General features: G+C 39.3%; 3 protein-coding genes across 3 annotated transcripts in view; 2 read left to right on the forward strand and 1 right to left on the reverse strand.

Moving 5' to 3' along the window:
* Nucleotides 1-16: 16 nt before the first annotated feature.
* LOC105691174 (translocon-associated protein subunit alpha) lies at nucleotides 17-2,915 on the forward strand. The gene is made up of 5 exons (XM_012409485.4): nucleotides 17-260; nucleotides 764-943; nucleotides 1,173-1,432; nucleotides 1,580-1,847; nucleotides 2,178-2,915. Exons 1-5 carry the CDS (start codon nucleotides 197-199, stop codon nucleotides 2,249-2,251), a joined length of 846 nt encoding a protein of 281 aa, XP_012264908.1. The 5' UTR covers nucleotides 17-196; the 3' UTR covers nucleotides 2,252-2,915.
* A 617-nt stretch (nucleotides 2,916-3,532) lies between these two features.
* LOC105691179 (inactive peptidyl-prolyl cis-trans isomerase FKBP6) lies at nucleotides 3,533-6,543 on the reverse strand. The gene is made up of 7 exons (XM_012409500.4): nucleotides 6,355-6,543; nucleotides 5,822-6,221; nucleotides 5,414-5,663; nucleotides 4,848-5,308; nucleotides 4,571-4,759; nucleotides 4,348-4,459; nucleotides 3,533-4,255 (listed from the first exon to the last, which is right to left on the reverse strand). Exons 2-7 carry the CDS (start codon nucleotides 5,854-5,856, stop codon nucleotides 3,953-3,955), a joined length of 1,350 nt encoding a protein of 449 aa, XP_012264923.2. The 5' UTR covers nucleotides 5,857-6,221; nucleotides 6,355-6,543; the 3' UTR covers nucleotides 3,533-3,952.
* Nucleotides 6,149-22,384, forward strand: part of LOC105691363 (histone-lysine N-methyltransferase 2C-like) — a 31,706-nt gene continuing 15,470 nt past the window's right edge. Inside the window, exons 1-23 of the mRNA XM_048652970.1 lie at nucleotides 6,149-6,304; nucleotides 7,179-7,353; nucleotides 7,758-7,926; nucleotides 8,064-8,237; nucleotides 8,393-8,620; nucleotides 8,786-9,029; nucleotides 9,186-9,303; nucleotides 9,519-10,444; nucleotides 10,677-12,414; nucleotides 12,546-12,707; nucleotides 12,832-12,958; nucleotides 13,050-13,270; nucleotides 13,865-13,989; nucleotides 15,771-16,583; nucleotides 18,638-18,773; nucleotides 19,019-19,122; nucleotides 19,257-19,935; nucleotides 20,010-20,186; nucleotides 20,262-20,474; nucleotides 20,593-20,874; nucleotides 20,969-21,511; nucleotides 21,898-21,911; nucleotides 21,966-22,121. Coding sequence (XP_048508927.1) covers nucleotides 7,203-7,353; nucleotides 7,758-7,926; nucleotides 8,064-8,237; nucleotides 8,393-8,620; nucleotides 8,786-9,029; nucleotides 9,186-9,303; nucleotides 9,519-10,444; nucleotides 10,677-12,414; nucleotides 12,546-12,707; nucleotides 12,832-12,958; nucleotides 13,050-13,270; nucleotides 13,865-13,989; nucleotides 15,771-16,583; nucleotides 18,638-18,773; nucleotides 19,019-19,122; nucleotides 19,257-19,935; nucleotides 20,010-20,186; nucleotides 20,262-20,474; nucleotides 20,593-20,874; nucleotides 20,969-21,511; nucleotides 21,898-21,911; nucleotides 21,966-22,121 — 7,500 coding nt within the window. The 5' untranslated portion in view covers nucleotides 6,149-6,304; nucleotides 7,179-7,202. The remainder of the gene's footprint in view (nucleotides 6,305-7,178; nucleotides 7,354-7,757; nucleotides 7,927-8,063; nucleotides 8,238-8,392; nucleotides 8,621-8,785; nucleotides 9,030-9,185; nucleotides 9,304-9,518; nucleotides 10,445-10,676; nucleotides 12,415-12,545; nucleotides 12,708-12,831; nucleotides 12,959-13,049; nucleotides 13,271-13,864; nucleotides 13,990-15,770; nucleotides 16,584-18,637; nucleotides 18,774-19,018; nucleotides 19,123-19,256; nucleotides 19,936-20,009; nucleotides 20,187-20,261; nucleotides 20,475-20,592; nucleotides 20,875-20,968; nucleotides 21,512-21,897; nucleotides 21,912-21,965; nucleotides 22,122-22,384) is intronic.

The raw sequence follows: 22,384 nt of genomic DNA on the forward strand, positions 1-22,384 counted from the left end.
TGTCAGGTACCCGAATGAAGTGTTGACCTTCCACGTAGCTGATTTCGGTGTGGGGACGCTCTACTCGGACGATTCGCATTGCTCGTTGGAACTCATGTGTAGTTACCATTTGTTCGCCGTGCGGGTTTTTGGCGTGATATTTGTATGTTAAAAGTAGATGATTGAGGTGTGAAATAGAACTAAAAGATATTAAAAAATGAAAAACTTTATCCTATTTATACTACTGGCCTTGCCAGCCACTCTTCTCACAGTTAATAACGGTAATATATTTCCCGGGTGTTCATTCCCATTTTTTCAATATGCCATATTTTGTTCCTCTTTTTCTACTTTTGTGTGTATGAATATGATTTTATGCTTGATTTGAATTCATACAACGTGAGTTGCCAGTATCATCATTTTTTAATCGCTACCAGGTGAATTTCAACTCTGACTATAACCAAGCATTCTTGTTTTTATACATATATAATTCCTTTACAATTCATGACATGACTTGTCTGTGATTTTAATATCCAAAGGGTGAAATAGATTATGTCATAATCTAGAGATTTGCATGAATGAAATACCGGTACTAACGAACGTATGACAGTATATATCAAGACGGCCTATTAAATACAGACTTAATTTTCCTATACCCATATGTCAGAAACACAACTTGTCGTTGAATGTTATGTTTCAATTGAAATCTGTTAAGTTTTCTCAACCACTTAGAACGACAGTGATTTGTCACAGTCAAGAACGAAATTTCATCACTTCAATCTTTCAGGACCTCTATTGGCTTATGGTCAAGAAGATGAGATCGTCGACGACACGGTTGAAATTGAAGGTGATGATGGCTCTGTGGTACCAGATGATGAGATAGAAGAGGATACTACAAAGGCATCAGCTGATGCTGAAACTGTAATACTCTTCACAAAGCCTGTCATCTCTTCTGCTGCAAATCTAGGTAAGTAGTTATAACACAAGCTGAGTTCAATTAATACATTTTCAAGCATAATGCGCTCTCTCTGTCTTTTCTACTGATAAATTTTAGAAGAGCGTTGAGTCTGAAATGCTGAAGATCATAATACTGAACATACTCTCAATGAGATTTTTACCATCAGTTTCACATTAATTTATACTATTTTGAAAAACAATTACTGAGCACTCATTTTTCATGATCTTTATTTCTGTAGAACTACCTGCTGGGGTATTAGTCGAGTTCTTAGTTGGTTTTACGAATAAGGGTGAAGTGGATTTCACTCTGGATACTGTCGATGCTTCCTTCCGTTATCCTATGGACTTTAACTTCCACATTCAAAATTTCTCAACTATTACGTACAACAAGGTCGTCAAGCCAAATCATGAAGCTACAGTTGCTTACTCTTTCATCCCATCAGAAGTGTTTGCTGGAAGACCTTTTGGGCTCAACATTAATCTTAATTACAGAGATGCTGTGAGTTTTTAAACCTCCTTAATATTCTTAAACTGTATTAAAACTACAATAGCAGGTAAAAATGAACGAAAAATGAGATACTCACAGCCCACCGTTGAGCAAAAAACATTTGTTCCTAACTCAATCATCAATTTTACTGCCTTTCAGAATGGCCTCTCTTTTACTGATGCAGTTTACAATGAAACTATACAAATAGTTGAATTGGACGAAGGTCTGGATGGTGAAACTGTGTTCCTGTACGTATTCCTAGCTGCGTGTGCTATCTTGACTCTAGTCGGTGGTCAGCAGTTGTTGTCTTCTTTTGGACGAAAATCCCGGTTCTCCTCATCTCGTAAGCCACCTGTAGAAATGGGGACATCCAATCCAAACAATGTTGATTACGACTGGCTACCCAAAGACACTCTTAATAGGCTAAGTATGTATTATATGAAAAAAATGCAGAATCAGTTGTGCTGGAATTTCGGAGAAGTTATTTCTCTCCACCGAGCGGAAAGTGGCAACCGTGGCGCTGTGCGAAACAAAGTTGCCGCTTTCCGCCTCTATCGAGGAGAAAAATAGTATACACACTATGGACAGTGAATAAGAAAGCCTCAGATCACATGTTTGTTAACCTCGACTTTGCCTCGGCCAACAATTACATGTCATCTGAAACATTTCTTACTCCACTGCTCTAGGTGTGTAATATGCTATTCTTCGGTATTGTTTTCACTGCTCAATCTTCTGACAGGGGTACTTTCTCTTGCAGGCAAATCTCCAAGAACTCCAAAGCAGAGTCCGAGACAGCGAAAAGCTAAGCGGGCGGCAGGGTCCGATGACTGAATTATGTTTATTTAATTTATACTAGCTATATTTTGAAATCGGTGAAGTTAAATTGAAAATTAATTGTGTAGATATGTCAAGATTCGAAACAACTTCTGTATCAACATTGTATCAAGTCTTAAGAAGAATCACTCATCTTTTTTTCTTTTTTTTTTCCTCTGCTATTTTTCTTTATTCTCCTCTTTTGGTGAAGTGATGTTTTACGCTTGTAGACATTGAGATTTGAAGTCTAGAGAAAAAACCAGTTTTAATACAACTTTTCCTTATAAAATTCAAACCTTTCTATTATTTATTTCACGTTAGTATACTCAGACAAATTAATAAACCAGCTATTGGTAAATGCCTAGATGTGGCAGCCGCAATCGCCAAGCATGGTTGGTCTTCATTCTCTCGTTGAAAACAAATAATGAGTTATATACGTATTCGAACAAAAAGATATAAAAACATGCGATATTACGTACAGATTATAACTGAAAAAGTAGTGTTTGTTTTATGAATAACGTGAGTTACCCCAAGTGTGGATGAAAGTGTTATTTACCTCGCCTTTCAATTATTGAACGAATAGATGGAACAAATGCAATTGCTATAACATTCTACATAATTTGAGAACGTTTAAGGGCGAAATAAACATTTGTAATGGGAAAATACACTTAATTTGGTGAGAGTCACATGGTTATTAGTTTCCTAGATACGTTCGTCTTCCTCAAAATCATTCTATGCAGCCGTTCAATAACATGGATGAATTTGGTTATGAGGTGGATGCAGCAGCATTAGCTCTGGATGAGTTACTTTGAGCAGAATGGAGTAATACATGAAAATTATTCAGTTTCATCCACTGAAGATATGATAATTTTAATATCACTTCAACTTTGAGTGGCTGATAGACAACAGCATTTCCGGCTCTCTCTTCCTATGATTTTAACTTTGATCATCCTAACAGTGTGTCTGCATGTAAGTATAACTGAATCTAATTCAAAGCAGGCACGGATATATGAGGAAAGACTTTTTACTGATGCATCTCTTGTTGATCCATGAGTCTAACAGTGTTTGTCAACTATTGCAGATGGAAAAACTTACAACTTTCAAATCAATGTCGAATATGAATATACATTATCTCGCTGAAAACTGGGAAGTATGAATAGTAGAGCGATTTGGTTGCCACCTGGTTATTGGGACTGTCAAAGGAAGAAGTCTCTGAATCTCATTATTAATCAGAGAAAGGAAGACTTGTCGACTAATTTTGACAATACAGGAATTGGTAAATAAATGTGAAAATCAATCTACTTTCGAAAAAGAGATCTAATTCAATCACAGATTATACAAAGTATTCATAATCACAACAACGTATAAAAATTTTATCAGTTCTTCAGATAGACATTTACGTTAACTAGAGAAAGTCATGTCAAGTTTGACGTTATCACTAATAGACTATATTTAAAAAATATAAATTTGGTGCGGAAAAAACTTATAGCTCTTATTTTTCATATAAAGTATTATAGTTAGGTAACTTTGTTCAACTACAGATTTAATCATATCACTGACTTCTGCAGCTTCTCATAATGACTTTTTCATGGGAATAAGAATGGTTATCACTAATAACTGAAATATTATAAAAAATATTAATGTTTCGCGTATAAAACTTGGTGTATGATCACACCACCAACGCGTCTTTGAACGATGCTTGTAGGTTTTTTGTTGTTTTTATGTAGACCGATGACTTTCATAGTCAGGCTTACTCATGTAGAAAACAACTTTGCCATATCTTTCGTGTTTTGTGAATGACAAGCCGAGAAGGGCTGCTTGCTGCTTGATACATTCTAATTCGCCTTCGTCGAGTCCAGCAGGCAAGGCTTGTCTCAACAAATCTGGATTATTTAGAAAATCTTCACATATGTTACGAACGCATGTCATATACTCGGTCATTTGAGTTTCTTTTTTGACGCCTAAACATCGAGACCAAAGATCTTTTTCGGTTGTTTTGTACTTTCTCATTTTTGAATTCAGCTGAAAGTTAATTGTAAAATTGTCAGCAATGGCTTTAACAGAAGGAATGATGTGAGCATGTACTGTCATGGTGAACGAAAACTTAAATTAACCTCCTTGATTTCATCAATGACTCTCCGATTTTGTGGCTCCATCATTCTGGCATGGTGCAATTCTTTCATTGCTTCGTCATATTCGCCCATAGTCATTAGTGCCTTACCATGACTGAAACAAAAATATTTATAAAACGTAAGTTTATAGGCTCTATTTAGTGGACTTAAAAGATTGTTTCTTGCATTATAAGGGAACGCTACCACTATCAAAGTAATCACGTACGTAAAATGTGCTTTAGCATTCGGTATTGGGGCATTCCTACATGCTAGGCAGGCTCTGCGTGGCTCGTTCAGCTTGTTATAACAGATACCCAAGTTCACATAAGCTTTGCTTAAAGCCTTCTGCTGCTTATCCTGCTCTTCCTGATTTTTCAAGTGAACGTTCTCCAAAATTTGTATCACTTTTTTATACCTGAGCATTCAGTTATTCAGAGCATAAGAGAATAAAAAGTAAATGTGCAAGTGATCGTTTATTATCAACCATCTCAGAATTTACGAACCCTCTGATGGCTTGTTTGATCCGTTTTCTATTAAAATCATCATTAGCAGTTATATGGAAGGCCATGGCCTTAGGGAAAGATATTGCCAGGGATCTTCTTTCTTCTTTGTCAAGGCTTTCGTACGTATCAGCAGCTGCATTGTCAATGAAACTCTCCAAAATAACAATGAACAATACGTCTTCATTTGGAGGGATTCTTGGTGGACAACCCATGGCTCCATAAGCATAATCAGAATTTATCACAAACACAGACTGCTCGTACTTTTTCATTGTCTGAATCCCAATGTCCAGCCCCGGAATCAACATTCCTTGGTTTAATCGGATTCTTTCAGATGATTGGCGAAAAACTGATGAATCAAATGGTTCATCTCTGTACTCAAAATACCCCCAGTAAGTTATCGTGACCATAGCATCCTTTGGGACTACATCACCGACACCCGGTTTTTTTACAGCTTTAAACACCTATGGAATAAGGCAGAAAAATTTTTGTAAAAGCACCAAAGAAATGCCATCCAACGAATTTGCTACAAAATTTGGTAAGAAATATAAGATACACATTAGAATTACTTTTTCATTGCCAGAGATATCAATCATGGTGGCTCTTAATGATTCGAAGCTAAGTCCTACAGGGACAATTGTCTCATCTGCCTGATCATTGTTGTCATCATCACTATTGTCATTAATATTCAAAAAACGCAGCATATCTGCTCCAGACATTTTAGAATTACCAGTAAAACCAAAAATTTCATCTTCTTCTTCATCGTTGTTCAAGTCACTCCCCACTTCCAAAATCATGTTCGGCTCTTTCAAAAGTTGACTAAAAAAATAATACAAATCAAACAATTGTATCTTGGATGTTTGGGAGCAAATAAATTATTTAGGAAAAACGAAATTCGAGTAGCCAGGTATGTCAGAACAGGTCTAGAAGATGAGTCGTATTACAAATGGAATTTTCAAACGTGAATATATATTTACGCAATCGTAAATCCTCGCTGGCATTGCGTGTTCATGTTAAAATTTAAAAATTTCTTGTTTCTTCCAAGCGAAATGATGAATTTCTTGATTCACCCAAGGAGGGATCTTCTTGGATTCGTAATAGTGTGGTACTTCTTCGGCTTATGCTTGGACAACGCTTGGACAACGAAATAGCTCTTGGACGTACGACGTACAGTGGCTCTACCGCCGTAGAGCCATGAATTTTGTGATCGAGGCCTGCCTCTCCCTCAAAGGTTCCTTTTCCGGCCGGTTTGTAGTTGTTGCTTCATCCGAGCAACTCCGGTGCTCCAGCAGTTCGGTAGTTCGTCTGTTGCGTACTCATTCGTCGAGTGGGTTGTGACATTTTTTTCTGTTGTTACAAGATGTTTACATGGTCGAACTGTGAAAAATTTGGCGAAATTTTAAAAAATTCAACTTATAAAACTGGGATGAAAGAATTACGGAAACTCGAGTAATAGAGAGGTACGTGTTTTGTGCTCGTTTGTGTTAGGGTGTGTTTATAGCCTACAAACCCTGACATAGCAATGGCGTTTTCTGTCTATCTAAATGCTGTTCCAACAGTTACCACCTCGTTATTTAAATTTTAATAATTCGTCCGAGATTCTTTTGCGCCGCAGGATATCCAACAGTTGTCTGAAATCGAATCAAGTGTCCGTAATGATTTCGTACGTGTTATTAGTGGATGGACATGATCGATGATTCTGTTGGATATTCTTGGTCGCTCAAGTTTTTGGATTCGTAGTGGGGTGAGCGCCGACAGCCGACTGGACGCGAACCAGATCGAAAATAGCCGAACTCGGAAATGCGACCGCCGAGTTGAGCGGTACCTGATGCCTGCGCGATGTCGCGAGCCCTCCGGTCTTGTTTGCTCCCGTTGCGGGCTTCCCAGTTCCCGCCCTGTGTCCCATCGCCGACCTTTGAACCTCGTCCTCGCCTCCATCCTCTCAAGCCACAGAGCGAAATCTGGGTATAATGATCGATGAGCATGTGCTGGACGACGCTGTTTGTTAACGTTAAAGGGGAAAACTGACAACGCCGACGTTGATGTCGATTAACAATCATATCCTTCATCTGCGTCCAAAATAATCAGTAAACACTATTTTCAAAATATCTATGATCACCCATCGGATTTTCCAACAATTACTTCATGCCTAGGTAGTAACTTACGCTTTTAGAAAATGCAATGGCTTGGGCTAAAGATTTACCATCTTCAAAATCGTGTCGAACGAGATTACTAAAGTTCTGAGAGATTATTCAAATGTGTTGAACAATGTGAGTCTTTATCATTTATATTGTATACTTTGAATTTAAACATTTCGTCTTGTCATTTGGATAGAGAGAGGTAAGTCCGGGCCAAGCCATGGAGGACGAAGAACGTTTGGAAGGAGAGGAAGAAATGGATCTTGATGAAGCAACCGATGGCGAAGATGACGATGAGGATGCCAGTGGAATCCCTATTTCACCAGCAAACTCTGATCAATTACTTGGTCCAGTTTCAACCCCTGGCAGCAGTTAGTATCTATATTGACATACATTACGTTTGTTATCTATTCATTATTTATGATAAGATCACACTTTATTTTAATTTTGAATATTGCTCTGCTGAATCGAGGTTGGAAAAGTCTTAAAAACAAAATGGCAGCCTGGCTGGTACAGTAATAAATTAACAATGTCATTAGAAATTTTACAAAGGCATCGAATTGCTAATGACAGAGGTCAAATGTAAATGATCAGAAGGCTTGGGAAATTCCATGTATTCTAAGTAGCGGTTGTGATGATTCAAATTTGGAAATTGTAGGGTTGTAAAAAACCTATAAGTAAGCTATTTAAATACGACATGTTGGCGTTAATTTGAATGTATGATTGTGTCGAAATAGTTTTTTTTATTACTAACAATTGTTTCAAAAATTTTCAGCTATCCAAGATGAGGTTTTCCATGATCCACTACGTTACCAAAAATTTCCATTTCCTGGAGGTAAACCACTGAACATCAGGCGCGGTCCTGGCAGGCCCAGAAAAGAGAGACCTCTTGTACGGGGAGTGAGAAGCCGACCATTTGGCAGGGGAATGACCAGGGGCAAGGGGTAAAACATTGCTTCTAGAAATTTTACATTACCACTCAAATCTCATTTTAAAATTGCAATGGCAAACTTGCAATGAGAAAGACCTAGTGTTAATAAATTTTGATAAGCTGCTAACAAACTACATAACTTCATTCTAGATTTGGATATATGCGAGGTATCCCACGCCGTACAAAGAGTAAAGATGATGACACGCATTCGGAATCCCCAAGCCCTCTGCGGGTCAGTGATGATCTCATGGGTGACGGAGAAGGATCTGGGATGGACCGGTCAATGCCAGCGCCGGAGGAACCGCCCTATTTTCCAGAACAATGGTATGCATCTGAGAATATTATGTAGTGGAATAAATGTGGTATGATGTCTTGAATATGAAAGATATCTGCAGTATAAACTAGTCTAGTCACCTAGATGAGCACTACCGCAACTTACCTTTGATTACAAAGGCTTCTTAGCTCAAAATTTTATTCAGGCCAGGAAAGGTGTGTTCGTTGTGCAATTTGGGGGAGCGAAGTCAACTGGGGCAGGGTGAGCTGCAGCGATTGTCCTGCCCCGAAGGTTTCACCCCAGAGAAGAACGTGGTTAAAGAAGAAATATCTGAAAGTCTGTTAGACATTTCTTCTGCTGGAGACAAAAGCCCTCGTGCCGGTGGTTCTGGAGCCGTTACCTGTCGTCGGCAAAAAAGTTTGGCCAAATGCAGGTAGCATACATTCCTCATGTGTTTCCAAAGTTGTTGAAATGTGTATTAATCTTGCTTTTTAGTTATTTGATTCCTCATCTACTTATTTTATTATGTCGAGAGCAAAAAGCAAGTTGTACTTTATGTTTTAGCTGATAACTAATAATTGTACTTTGTTGCACATAGAAACCCTAGTCTTACAAATTTTACGGAACCGGTGGAGGAATTGAGTATTGTCGGCTACTCAGATGAACCAGAGATAGGAACTCTATTTGAACCTACACGAAACTTTTACATCCATAATTCGTGCGCCGTTTGGTCAATCAGCAATCAGGAGTTAGTACCTGAAACTGTAAGCCGAGCAGTTGTGGTTGGTTCTTCACGCCGTTGTGCCTACTGTTCTCATTATGGGGCTAGCATCCCTTGTAAGGTTAGTACTTAATATGTTTTGTGCTAACCCAACGCCCTCATTTTAGATTACACTCTCCCATTTTAAGTCATTCAATTGACTCGAACAATAAAAGGAGTAAATAATTATTTTCTATCCATTCTATTTGGCTAATTTCACGTCTATTCTATCAAATAGGTGGGATCGTGCAATCGTTATTTTCATTTGCCATGTGCCGCAGCGTCTGGTTGTTTTCAAGATACCAAAACGTTAAACTTATTCTGCAGTCAACATCTGGGCCAAGTTCCGCTTTTGTGTGAGTATGACCTTGTTAATAGTATCAATCATTTACATAACAGTGATTGCCTAAATAGAATCACAATTCTCAGCTCGACATCCAATTGGGATGGTTATTGAGAATTCGCCACTTCTGAATCCTGCCAGTATTTTATTATCAAGTTCAAACATTAATTGTCAAGCTTAGGTCTTTCCATACCAATGGCAAACTAACACCTAGTGACATTTCCACAGTGAATGGCGATATAAGTTGCATGCAATGTTTCGGCATGGGTGACGTTTCCAACTTGGTGATGTGTTCAATTTGTGGACATCATTATCATGGCAGCTGCGTTGGCCTGGCCCTCTTACCAGGAGTCAGAGCAGGCTGGCAATGCGCGGCCTGCCGTGTTTGTCAAGTGTGCCGCCAGCCAGAGGAGGCTTCTAAAGTTATGCTGTGTGAACAGTGCGATAAGGCATATCATCCTGGCTGCCTGCGACCCATAGTCACTTCTATACCCAAATACGGTTGGAAATGCAAGTGCTGTCGAGTGTGCACTGACTGTGGATCGCGTACCCCAGGTGCAGGTCTTTCTTCTCGATGGCACGCTCACTATACAGTGTGTGATTCGTGCTATCAGCAGCGTAACAAAGGTTTTTCCTGTCCACTTTGCCGTAGAGCGTATCGTGCGGCAGCCTATAGAGAAATGGTTCAATGTAGTTCTTGTAAAAAGTTCGTCCATGGTACATGCGATCCTGATGCAGATCCGATAACTTATCAACACCGTAAAGAGGCAAAGCCAGAATATGAATACATTTGCCTACAGTGTAATCGAATGGCCCTTGTCAAACGTAAAGACAATACCGATGATTACGGAGGTGATTCGAGCCTCACGGCTTCTCAAGAGAGTTTATACGGTGACGGGGATTCTTCAGAGTTTGATTATCAGGGAGGAACAGAGGAAGCACTCTATTCCATTGGATTAGGAAAAGGAAAGCCATTCTGTGCATCTAAAATTGCAAAAAAGAAGCTCGGTCTTGGAGGGGGAGTTATAGGTCGACCGAAAGGAGTTGGCAAATTAGGTTATCAGAAGAGACAAAAAATGACCGAGTTTGGTCGAAAGAGGGGCCCTAAGGCTAAAATGCGGGGTATATTTGGTGTACCTGGATTGGGATTACAGGTGAGCTGTTTTGACAATATTATTAAGGAGTGTACCTGACCACCTTACATTTCCATTTACACGTCTAAATAAAGCAAATTCACATCAATAATGAAACCGAAGTTTAATACACGGTTTTTACATTTAAAATTTTAGAATTTCGAACCAGTATTCATTCTATGATTTTAATTAAGGCTATCATGCCGCTACCTGTTGATGGTGATTTTGTATGCATGTGAATTTCGGGTTGCAGAGGCCAATGTCGGATTCATTTTCAAAATCGGAGGAGGAGCCAGGTGTAGAAAACAGATTAGTCTTATGCTCAGCAAAAGATAAATTTGTTTTAACCCAGGATATCTGTGTGATGTGTGGGGCAATTGGGACAGATCAGGAGGGTTGCCTGATTGCCTGCGCGCAATGTGGCCAGTGTTATCATCCATATTGCGCCAACGTTAAAGTTACAAAAATCATATTGCAAAAAGGATGGAGGTGTCTTGACTGCACGGTATGCGAAGGCTGTGGAGAGAGGAATGACGAAGCACGGTTGATACTGTGTGACGACTGTGATATCAGCTATCACATTTATTGCATGGATCCGCCATTAGATTACGTTCCTCATGGCACTTGGAAATGTAAATGGTGTGCTCAATGCCAGACATGCGGTTCAAACGACCCTGGATTCAACAGTGATTGGCAAAAAAGTTACACTCAGTGTGGCCCTTGCGCCTCACATACCGCTTGCGCCTCCTGCCAGGTGGCATATAACGAAGGCGAGCTCATCATTCAATGCGTTCAATGTGAGAGATGGTTACACTGTGCTTGTGATTCTATTGAGACAGAGCTCGATGCTGAGAAGTGTGCAGAAGAAGGTTATAATTGTATACTTTGTCGTCCAAGAGATGTTCCACCACCTCACATTTTATGCAACTTACCAAAACCTTTACCTCATAAATATCCACGCTCACCACCACCGGTATCCCATAGTCCTGAACTGTACAAGCCATCTCCGCAACAGTATTTAGTAGATGGCGTTTATCTGTCAGAGGCTGGAATGCTCCACATCAAGTCATTGACTTTTGAACAACAGCAAACGCGTAAGAAGAGGAGAAAGATGTTGCCTTTGCTTGACAAAGAAGCAGGAATAATGGCCACGATCGAGTCCGTCGTTGCTGGTGGCAGTCTTGATAATTCTCTAGAGGATAACGGTAAATTGGATTTATTAGATGTCAAAGAAGAGCCAATTGAAGTTCTTAAAGAAGGAATGGTATGGACCGCACGTGGAGATCAACCACCACCTGAAGGATTTAGCATCTATACCACAGAGAACGGTGTGACTGTTCTGAGACGCAAACGACAAAGAAATTTACAAAAACTTGGCATTGGAGGATTTGTTGTCCGATTGAGAACTCGTAAGGAAAAGGAAGAAGATGGAGATGGCGACAAACCATCTGATGGATTGTTAGGGATCGGCGAAGACAAGCCTCGTCGTAAACCTCAGCGGAGGAAACCAAAGACAAAACTCTCCGAGTGTTTTCCACTTTATATGCAAGAAGCATTTTTTGGTAGGGATCTGATGGACACTACCAAGGATAAAGATATTGGTAGTAGCAGTGATTCTGATAGCGAGCGCAACGTTTCGAGTAATGCGGATACGATACAACTCTCGCAAGATGAACTCAAGGCGATTGAACAAGTCAAGGCTAAGCAAGAAAAAGAAGAAGAAAAGATACCTAGTGAGACATCAATTAAACGCGAAGAGATTATGGAAGATGAAGGCAGTGACACTGAAGCCCTTGGTGATATTCTACCAATTTCTGGTGATTTGTTGGACAGTGATCTGGTTAACACTATCATGAATGAGCCTGATGAAGATTTGGCAAAAGCTAGTGAAGCGCTAGAAGAACTGGAAGACACATCAGGTCCAAGCAAAGATGAACTCACTGACATACTAAGTCCACACTTCAACTTGGAATCAATGGTCAGAGATACCGGTAAGTTATCAACCATCTGTCATGTTTATCTCTTCTTATGCCATCAATTAGAGGCAGATTTCGTGGTTTTGCATGCATTAGTAATTTTAGATGCTTACCTGAAATTACTAATTGATATTTACAATTTTTAGGTTTGCCAAACATGGACAGTAAAGATGTTGAAGAAATATTTAAGGGAGTACTGACCGATGAATCACAGGAATCTCAAGAGTCATCTGTTTTCCCTGCACAATCTCAACCATCACATGTCCCATCTTCATCGACACCGCTGGTATCACCATCACCTCATCCAGGTATATGAATTTCGTTGCTAACTGTTGAAAAAAATTTTCACATATTGCACAGGTATTCTCTTCATTATTAATGCAAATCATAGAGCAAATTGGTATAAAAATTTTCATGAACTCATCATTGTAGGATTGCAATCTGGTCTAACTCTAAGTAGACCACAGGTTTCTGTTGCGCTGCCCCCGGTTGGACAGCCTAATCTAAATTCCCCGATGAGTTTCCCACCACCATCTCCGTATCATTCAGAATACAGCAAGTAAGAAATCACCATATCCTTACTCCAATATTTTATAATTCTTACAGGATTGAACTGCCTAAATAATTATAAATTTTGAACCATCCAACAGCAGTCCGCAATTCAGCCCTGCTTTTTCTGAACCACCCAGTCCTTGGTTGAATCCAGAAGAAGAAGTGGCAGTGCCTACTGCTGGTAGCGGTGCAGCCATCACTTATAATCAACGAAGCAACCTCAAAATGGAGGCTGATGAGGCTCTTGGAAGTGGGGCAACTATATCTGCAGTTTTGTATGCAAACCTTAACCATCCTGAATGGAAAGCAGAATATCCAGGTAAAACAAATCACAAATTCCGGATACCTTTTATCCCTAATTTTAAGCGAGCTAACTGAATTTGAGAATTCATATCTTGCAATGGCTCTTGTATTCAATTACAACAAGTTTCTCTGAATAATCATTTCTTGTCAATAGTACTTCTTGAAATGTCGCATTCTTTAGCAGGTTTTAACAAAAACGTCATCGCGATGTTAGTAATAGTTATAGTAGACTGACTTCATTGTTGGGAAGTTTATTGAAAGTTTTCATTCAAAGTACATACATCCACCGTTTCTACAAGTTTTTTACATCTACTTGAATCTGTAAGAATTCATGGATTATAGGCTTTTGATCATAGTGACAAAATACTACAAAGTACGAACACAACTCAATTCTTCTGCATGGTTTCATTTATTATTCATTCTCACTCTGCCATTCATTCATTGTCATTTTGTTGCCAAATTATATTTCGAATGTTGGAAACTAGGATTCATTTATGCTGGCAGATCTCATAAATTTACCAAAAATGAAATGAAATGTCTTAATAGAATAACGACTATACTAAACTTTCGTCAAACTATTCTAATTAAAAATAATTATGACACGTTTTAGCTTGGTCCGAGCGCTGTAAACAGATACTGAAGAGATGGCGTGCCTTACCTACTGAAAAGAAGGCCCCTTACCTGACTCAAGCCCGAGACAATCGAGCAGCGATTCGAATGAAGAAAACTCAGCAGGTATGGATATTATGTTTTGTGAGAATAGCCGCATTTAATCAAAAATAAACGGTAAAACGGATTCGCATTTTACTGTAATAAGTTGTGTCAATTTTCGAGGGTGTCTTTGTGCTAACATACAAGTCAGACTAACAGCTAGTCCTTTGTGTTACATTATGCTCCACTTAGTATTATTCGCTGTAATTAATATCTGATATTTTTCATAAGCTTACTTGCATACCGAAAGACTATGAAATATTCAGACAATACTGGCTTTATATTCGTTCAATTGATAAACTCGGCGTTATTAACACGTCGATGAATTTGCTTTACACAAAAAAAAGTGAATCAAGCCACAAACGTGAGTATCTCAGTCTTAGTGCAGTTTGTTCTTTTTTTTTCTCGATAACGAAGCATTAATCCAACTGGCACCCTAGACAGTTTTACGATCAATTAATCGGATTAATTTTTTTTTAATTGATATTTTGAAATGAAGGATACGTTACATAGAATTTTTAGATATCATTCTCAGAAGATTACTTTGATTTTATTCTCTATATTTTCATTGGGTTATGATATGTGCGGATGAAGTATATGTGCCACGGGAATTTTTCTATAAAGGGTTCCGATAAAAAGGAATCCTTGTAGGGCCAGTTTACTGACATTGATCGATACTCAATCTGTTCATTTTATATTCAGCAAATTTTGGTGTTATTTGTTATTTTCTTCACTCATATTATTTCACTCATTGACTAACTTAGTGATTGTAAAGATGGTTAGAAATCATATGACCCGAATTGTTCGATATCGCCTCTGTTTATTGACGTTTTGCTCAGCATACTCAGCTGTACCATTATTACTTACGTGTTAATCTAGCTGTCAACTTTGTTTTACATTTTTTCAATTCTTGCCGGATTTTTAAATTGCTGATTTAGTGTTCTGGAGCCATACAAAAACCACAGCCTAGTACATATTATTTTTCAGTAAAAAAAAGACTATCAGGTGCAATTTATTTTCCATTGTATATATTACTTCAATACATCAGCATGAAGTTACTTGCTTCGTTGTGCTCAAATATCGGTGCTCAAACATCGCAAATAAATTGTTTGTCGCGAATCATACAGACAGACGAATTCAAGTCACTTCCCAGCGCTTATCAATGGCATAAAAATCATGGTTTCAATGGATGATGACCGCGGTACAGATAGTCAAAGGTTCCTCATGAAAAATTTCGGATTCATCAGTACAGTTAAAAAAAGAATACAGAACGGTTTAGTTTCCGATCAAATATTCTCACTTGACCAAGTGACATACGAGCCTGGCAGGTAAGGCGAGGGGAGCGGAGAGGATTAATAAATTTGAATTAGAATTTCTCTTATTATTCGGATCAAATGTAATTTGACCATTATCACTATCACGATTATGATGATTATTTTAAATATCTACTATTGTTAGTATTATTATTATTCTTGTCAGTACTAAAACCACCACCATCTTCATCATTTTTATTGTCACTGTCAGGATTATTACACTATTGATGCCATTATGTAACATCGTAATACAAATCGGTTGTATTCATTTATATGATATCGCTTGTCATTACTAAAATGCGCCATGGCTCGTGGGATGACATTGAAACCAGCAGGCAGGCAGGTATTAGTTTTACCCTGATGACATGATTGTGTCATGAGTTGTAACACATGTCTTTGCCAATATGGGAGAATATTAGGTTTTAGGAAAAACAAACCCATGAAATTTTTAAATGTAAAAATGTGTGAATGAGGCACCCCTTGAACCGACAGATACCTAAGGATTTACCAAGCACGACCCCAGTCACTGCAACAAGCGCACCTACCATCACCACCAAACCTGTCACAACTATAACATCGGCTCAAGTATCTTCAGTAGTAACAATGGCCACTAGTCAAAAGCAAATTGGACTTTTGGCCTCTGTCATCGGCGATAAGTCACAGGAGAAGACTGGGGTAACTGGGTCTGCAACGGCAGTGTCAGGGGCGACACCGAGCAGTGTTCATCTAGCGGAGGTGTGTGCGGTGCAGGGACCGCCGAGGCAGCTAACATCTCTCTCCCCAAGCCCATCCCCTACACTTTCCATGCCACCTGTTGTGCCTAGACCTAACTCTATCAACTCTGTGAATTCCATTAACAGTCTGGTACACCAAGAGGTAGCCGGTGGCCAGGCTAAAATAGCACAGTTGCCAGCCACGCCTTGCACAACAGCTTCTTACTGCAACCCAGGGGGTGGTGAAGGGCAACACGATAAATCACCGTCTCCATCACCCTCGCCATCACCTTCACCTTCGCCATCCCACCAACGTTCCATACCTATTCATCCTAGTCACTCCATTAATGCTGTCCATTCAATTCACCCTGTGATGGGTACAAGCGGCGTAACTAACAATATCAACAGCATCCTTCAGGCATCCCCCCAGGTGGGGTCTAACTCTATTCGCCAATTATCCTCGATAGACCACCAGATTAGAGTACTCACCCCATCTGAAATCATGCGCACACTCCCATCCCTCAGCCAGGAGCACTACGATCCGCCACCCACTGCAATTATTCACACTGTACCTGTACAGGCCCCGCCTATGGTGAGCCACCCATACTGTGCCTACAGTGTCTTGCCTTGTCACGTATCTGATCGGAGTCTAGTATATCATTTTTATTTGTTATTATTCAGGCTATTAAGACTTCTCCTTTTCGACTCTTCAACTTTTCTTTATCAACATTCTTTTTATATTTTTTTTATAGAGCAATCGAGTTTGTATGAAATCTTTATATTGGAGTAAGAAGTCGCCTTATCATTATTTTTGTTGTACGCATACATACTTGTAATAGGTATGTATGCACTGATTTTATTCTCATCCCATTCACTGTTATACAATGATTTTTTGGAATGATCGGATTATTAGCAAGTCTTCTGTTATTCAAAGTACCATAAGTTTTGAGTGGCTGTTACAATATAGCTCGAGATATGGTTGTGCTTCAGAATCCGTTATCATCATTATGGTTGTCGCCGTGATTATAATTAATATTGTTATTCGTTTAGTAATATAAAATTTATTCTTCATTTCTCAAATCCTCCTTGATTCAATGAAAATCAGCTCAACCAAGCTCTTATCCAGTGGCATGCTCAAGACATCTGGTAGCGGACTTTTTACACAATGTAAAAGTCATGATTTTTTGCCCATTCATTTCAATCCTCACAGATCTACCAGAGTGAAGCAACCCCGTCTTTGATTCTACATCCTTTCCTCACATTCACTATCCTTCAACCTAACCATTCTGCTTTTTTTTCAATACTTTTGTGGGTGAATATAGCTTTGTATTGTATTGTTGTATCATTAATTTGTCGTTTATCCATTATTAGGTTGATTTCATCATAGCTTACACAGGCTACCGTTGTTTCATATTCTCTTTATCTTCACTTCTGTTGAATGAAAGTTTTACATCTAAACTTTTATTAATATTTATTTCAAAGCTCTCGTTTGCCTGGTAGGTGTATTCCTCAATTTTTGAGACTGTAGTGGCCAAATTTCGAGAACCTCATTGATAACAAATCTTATACCATAAAGTGTGGTGCAATTCACGTTCCACATTAGAACATTATCCCAAACTATTCATATATGCTGTATCAACCCAGCAATAGCTCAAATAAATGATTCTGTGTCTGCTTTGTTAGTTATCGGCAAAAACTGGAAAAGGGTTCTGAAACAGTATGCAAAAGGATGCTTTGTATTGAAAGATGCTGTTGTTGTGAGATTGGAAAAGTTTACAGGCTTTGTAAAAAAATCCTGTCTTTTCCTAGCCCAAGAACATACTGGCAAATTGTACGTAGCTCTGAATGCTTGCTGTGATATTGTCTTATTCCAGGCTTCAATTGGTTGGGCAGGGAAAGCTTAACAACAAACTTCAACCTTAACTTTTTATTCTTTTAAAATTCTGGCCAAATAAAAATTTCTGAATATAGCTGCAGATTTTGGTTACTCAATCGAATCTTCGTGAAATGAAATAGAGGACTTTCTTTCTATTCCCGATTCCTTGCATGTACTTTGTTTTGTATCATGGTATGATGAAAAATCAGGTTCGCTGATAATTTTTTCCTAGTGTAACAGGACTTGAGTGTAAATCATTTCTTGTTTGTAATTATTTTAGATGGTGGCTGGTTGTTGTCTCCGATATGTTGCTGAACATATTAATTTATTAACATATTTTCATTGTGTCGAATGTTGAGATTTTAAGTTTAATTTTGGCTGGTTGTCATTGAAGCTCGCATTCTTTCGCAATTTAAGTCGCTTAACTTTGTATCTAGCCATATGATCATTACTGCATTATCAGGAAGCCAACCAAAACTATCAAATTTATCAGAGTGTTTTATGAACCGTTATAGATTTTGCTAATGAATGAGAAGATGGAGTTCCAAGACATCTTTTCGCAATGTCACTGGTATCTTCAAGAACTAAATTAGTTCCATTTTTAAGAACTTCGAGCAGAATAAAAAATGATCTGTAGCATTTTGGGATTTCATCAGACTTGTGGGGAAATGAAGGGCAGGGGAATGAGTGATTAAGATTTTCAAATAGTTTCTGTTGTAATGATCATGTGGCATAGTTTGAGGCAAAGTGTAATGATTTTGTTTTAACAGGAGCAGGATAGGCTGTCAAACAGAGACCGATCGAGCCGAGAGGCAGAGCAGGAACGACAATGGAAACAACTCCAGGCACTTCGTCAGCAGCAAGCCCAAATGCAACAGCAAGTTATTCACGAACAACGTGTGCACGGTAATCATAATCCTTGACAGGCTATAAAAAAACTTTTCTTTCCAAGAGTTTCAACAATCAGAAATTTTTCCTCTAAAAATTTTACTGTTTTAATTTTTTTGTTCTTTACTTGGGTATCAAGTAATAAATGATATCTGAGGTGGTTGATAATGATTCCTTTTTTTAAATACTTTGTTTGTTTTCTTTCTCGACTTACATCTCACATTTTTAATATTCATCTCTAATGCTTTGTTCTAATTCAATAGCTATGGCTAGAGTACACAGGCAGATCAATGAAGATGGTACTACTCAAATGACGCCTGAAAATCCGCCTGGATTAACAACTCAATTACAAGTCTCTACAGCTCAGGTGAATATCCGAAATGAAATATAATCTTAAAGTAATACTCTTCAGTTTGACATCATTTTCTTCAACAATATATTTGATTTATTTCGTATTCTTTTTGCAAATGAAAACGAATCATATTAATTTTTTTCCATAAGGATGCTAATCACTTGGGTCCAATGGCATCGCCCTCTCCTGGATCCCGTGGAACGTTTGCAACCCCTCCAATCAAAGTTAACAGAAGCGTAGCTCCGCAAAGTCCGCTACAAGGTATAACTCGTCTGCCAAATCAACAATGCGCTACAGTTAATCGGCAGGTCGGTTCTGTTGTACGAGCTGGTATGCCCACTAGTTTTGCGCAACCTCCATCCCCCTTTTCACCACAAGCCCCCCAATCTCCTCATGATTTTCCGCAATCTCCGGCGGCCTCTCAATCGCAAGACCAATTTCAGCGCTTTGAAACTTCCGAACCATTTAATCAAACTTCTCAAACGTCAAGGCCGCCATTTGCGAGTACACCTTCTTATGTTACCTCACCTCGAAATGATCCTTTTCCTCAACCCCCCGGTACTCCTCGACCGCTGTTTAATGCCCCTACGCCTCGTTCTTCACCTCACGTTTACGCCCCATCTCGGACTCCTGATCCTTACAGCGCTCAACCGCCCACTCCGTCCTCGGCTCCCAGTTATACCTCACCTCGGCCAGATTCAAGACAAGAACCTCAACCTCCAGAGCTATTCAATCAACAACCGGAAGTTAATCGACAACTACGTGATCTACTTCAACGGCAACACTTCAACAAAAAATTGGAACCCCTTGGCACTTCGTGGAGTCAAGGTATCTCTGCAGATGTCACAATGGTCCTGTTTCATCAAACATTCGTTCTTCATCATTTGTTCATATTTACTTAGATGCTCATGGTGGGAACGAAAATCCCCAACAGCAATTTGATGGGAACCATACCCAGCTTCCTCAACATACACAACCACCGGGGAGCACTGGAGAAGGTACCTTCAGGCAACCGCTTCCGCCTGGAATCGTGAGGCCACGAATGCCAATTCAACCTAATGTTCTCATACGCAGTCCTGGTATAATCACCTTTGTTTAATAATTATATATTCCTAGATCTTGAACAAATTTATCATGAAACATGTCATCTGCAGGAATAAATGTGAGATTACCGGTTAGTGGGAATATGGATGCCAGGTTGCAAGGCATTGAATCTCGTAAGAGAATGCTCTTGCAACGACCACCGGTCTCTGCTGGAATGTCGCAGCAGCATTATCAAGGTGGCCAACTTTTGCAACAACGTATGCCTGGTCCGCGAAATCCACTAGCAGAACAGTTTGACATTTTACAGCAACAAAGGTTCCCAGGTATAAGATACTCAAGACATTGCATATTATGATTAACCCCTGTAACCTCCTGATGATGATGATGATGTAAGTCCCTGATGAGATGTATGATCAATTCAAATTATCGAATCCTGTGCAGAATCATCGCAAGTACAAGGGCTGGGCCAACGATTAGTGCGACCAGGACTTGATAATATGAGCCAAAATATTAGGATGATGGGAGTATCAGGGATAACCAGACCCCCTGTGATACCTTCCACTGTAACAGAAGCCAACGTGACCACTTCAGAAGCTTCTGAAATTCCAGACAATGTGACAGCAGAGCTTGAAAAACTTGAGCAAGAAGGTGCACCAATGGTAGAAGTGGAAGGTGTCAGTGCTATTCTAGGTGACTTGGCTGACGATGATGACGAGCTTTTAGGTAAAATGATGTGTTATGTAGACATTTGGATGATGAATGATAATTCACCTTAGTGAAATAACGTTTCTACTAATGAGCTCACTTTTCATTCTAGCCGAGATGGGCGCTGATTTCAACATATTGGAGTACGCAGATCCAGAATTGGATAACATGACTGGTGGTGAAAAGACTAATATATTCGATCTTGACTTAGAGCAAGTTGAAGTGGAAACTAAAGAAGATAAGCGAAAAAAAGGGGTTAAAGAAGAACCGAAATCTGAAGATTTGGGTGGTACAACGACTGCCCATGCAGAAATTAGAGAAACAACGGCTAGTAATGTAGCACTGTCTCCACAAGAAACAACACCAAACATACGATCACAAGTGCAAACGTTGTCTTCAACCCCTCAAACAACAATCCAACAACAACCAACAATTCTACCGCAAGCTGCTAATCCACAAGCTGCAGTGGTGCAGCAGCAGATGCATCAACAAGTTCAACAAGCAGCGGCTATTGGAAGACCAATGCCCGCTGGCACCAGACTCATTTCACCTGATGGAGCAGTTGGCGTTGTCACTTCCTCCAATACTGTAACAGTTAGCTATCCCTCAACATTTCCTCGTCATCAGCAACGAATACCTCAATCTCATGTACAGAGTAAGTATACTTTTACAGATTTTGTATGCTTTGTGAGGTTCATTCTGGATGTTTGCAGTTTTAATTTATATTGATTGATTTCCGTTTACAATCTTGGACTTTCTTGATAATCAACGTAATATATTTATAATTGTATTAATAAAACTGCTTTTTGTTAGCAATACAGCAGCAACAGCAGCAGCAGCAACAACAGCAACAGCAGCAGCAACAACAACAGCAACAACTACAATTACAACAGCAACAACAACAGCAACAACAACAACAACAGCAACAACAAATTCAACAACAACAGCAGGCACAAAAACAACAGCAACCACAGAAACAACAACAGCAGCACCATCATCAACAGCAACAACACCAACATCAGCAACAACAAAAACAACAAGAACAACAACAGCAGGTACAACAGCAACAGCAACAACACCAACAACAATTGCAACAACATCAGCAGCAGCAGCAGCAGAGACTGGGAATGCGAGTGGGTGCTGTTCCTGGTGTTCCGGGTCGCGTAGTATCCGTTGGACATATCGTTGGACCGCGCACACCGTTGGCACCTCCTCCACCACCGCCATATCCTGGACCTCCGCCACCATATCCAGGACCTATACCGGTGCGTAATTACTGATGTTCTTTACATTTCTTGACCCATATGCATCGCTTTCAGACTATCTGTTTACAATATATGTTAACACGTTTGACTCTAACTGCCAGTTATTCATTCCATGATTTAAATCAGATTAGCCAAAGATCGCTTTCGATATTTGGTGGAAGTAATTTTTGCTAGTCTGAACAAGTTCACTAACAGTGTTTATTGAAGTTTGGATAGTTTGGGCTTTTGGATTTGTGAAGTTCTTTTACCTTTTATCCAATTAG

Source organism: Athalia rosae, chromosome 3 (assembly GCF_917208135.1).
Source record: "Athalia rosae chromosome 3, iyAthRosa1.1, whole genome shotgun sequence".
In the NCBI taxonomy this organism is placed as follows: Eukaryota; Metazoa; Arthropoda; class Insecta; order Hymenoptera; family Athaliidae; genus Athalia; species Athalia rosae.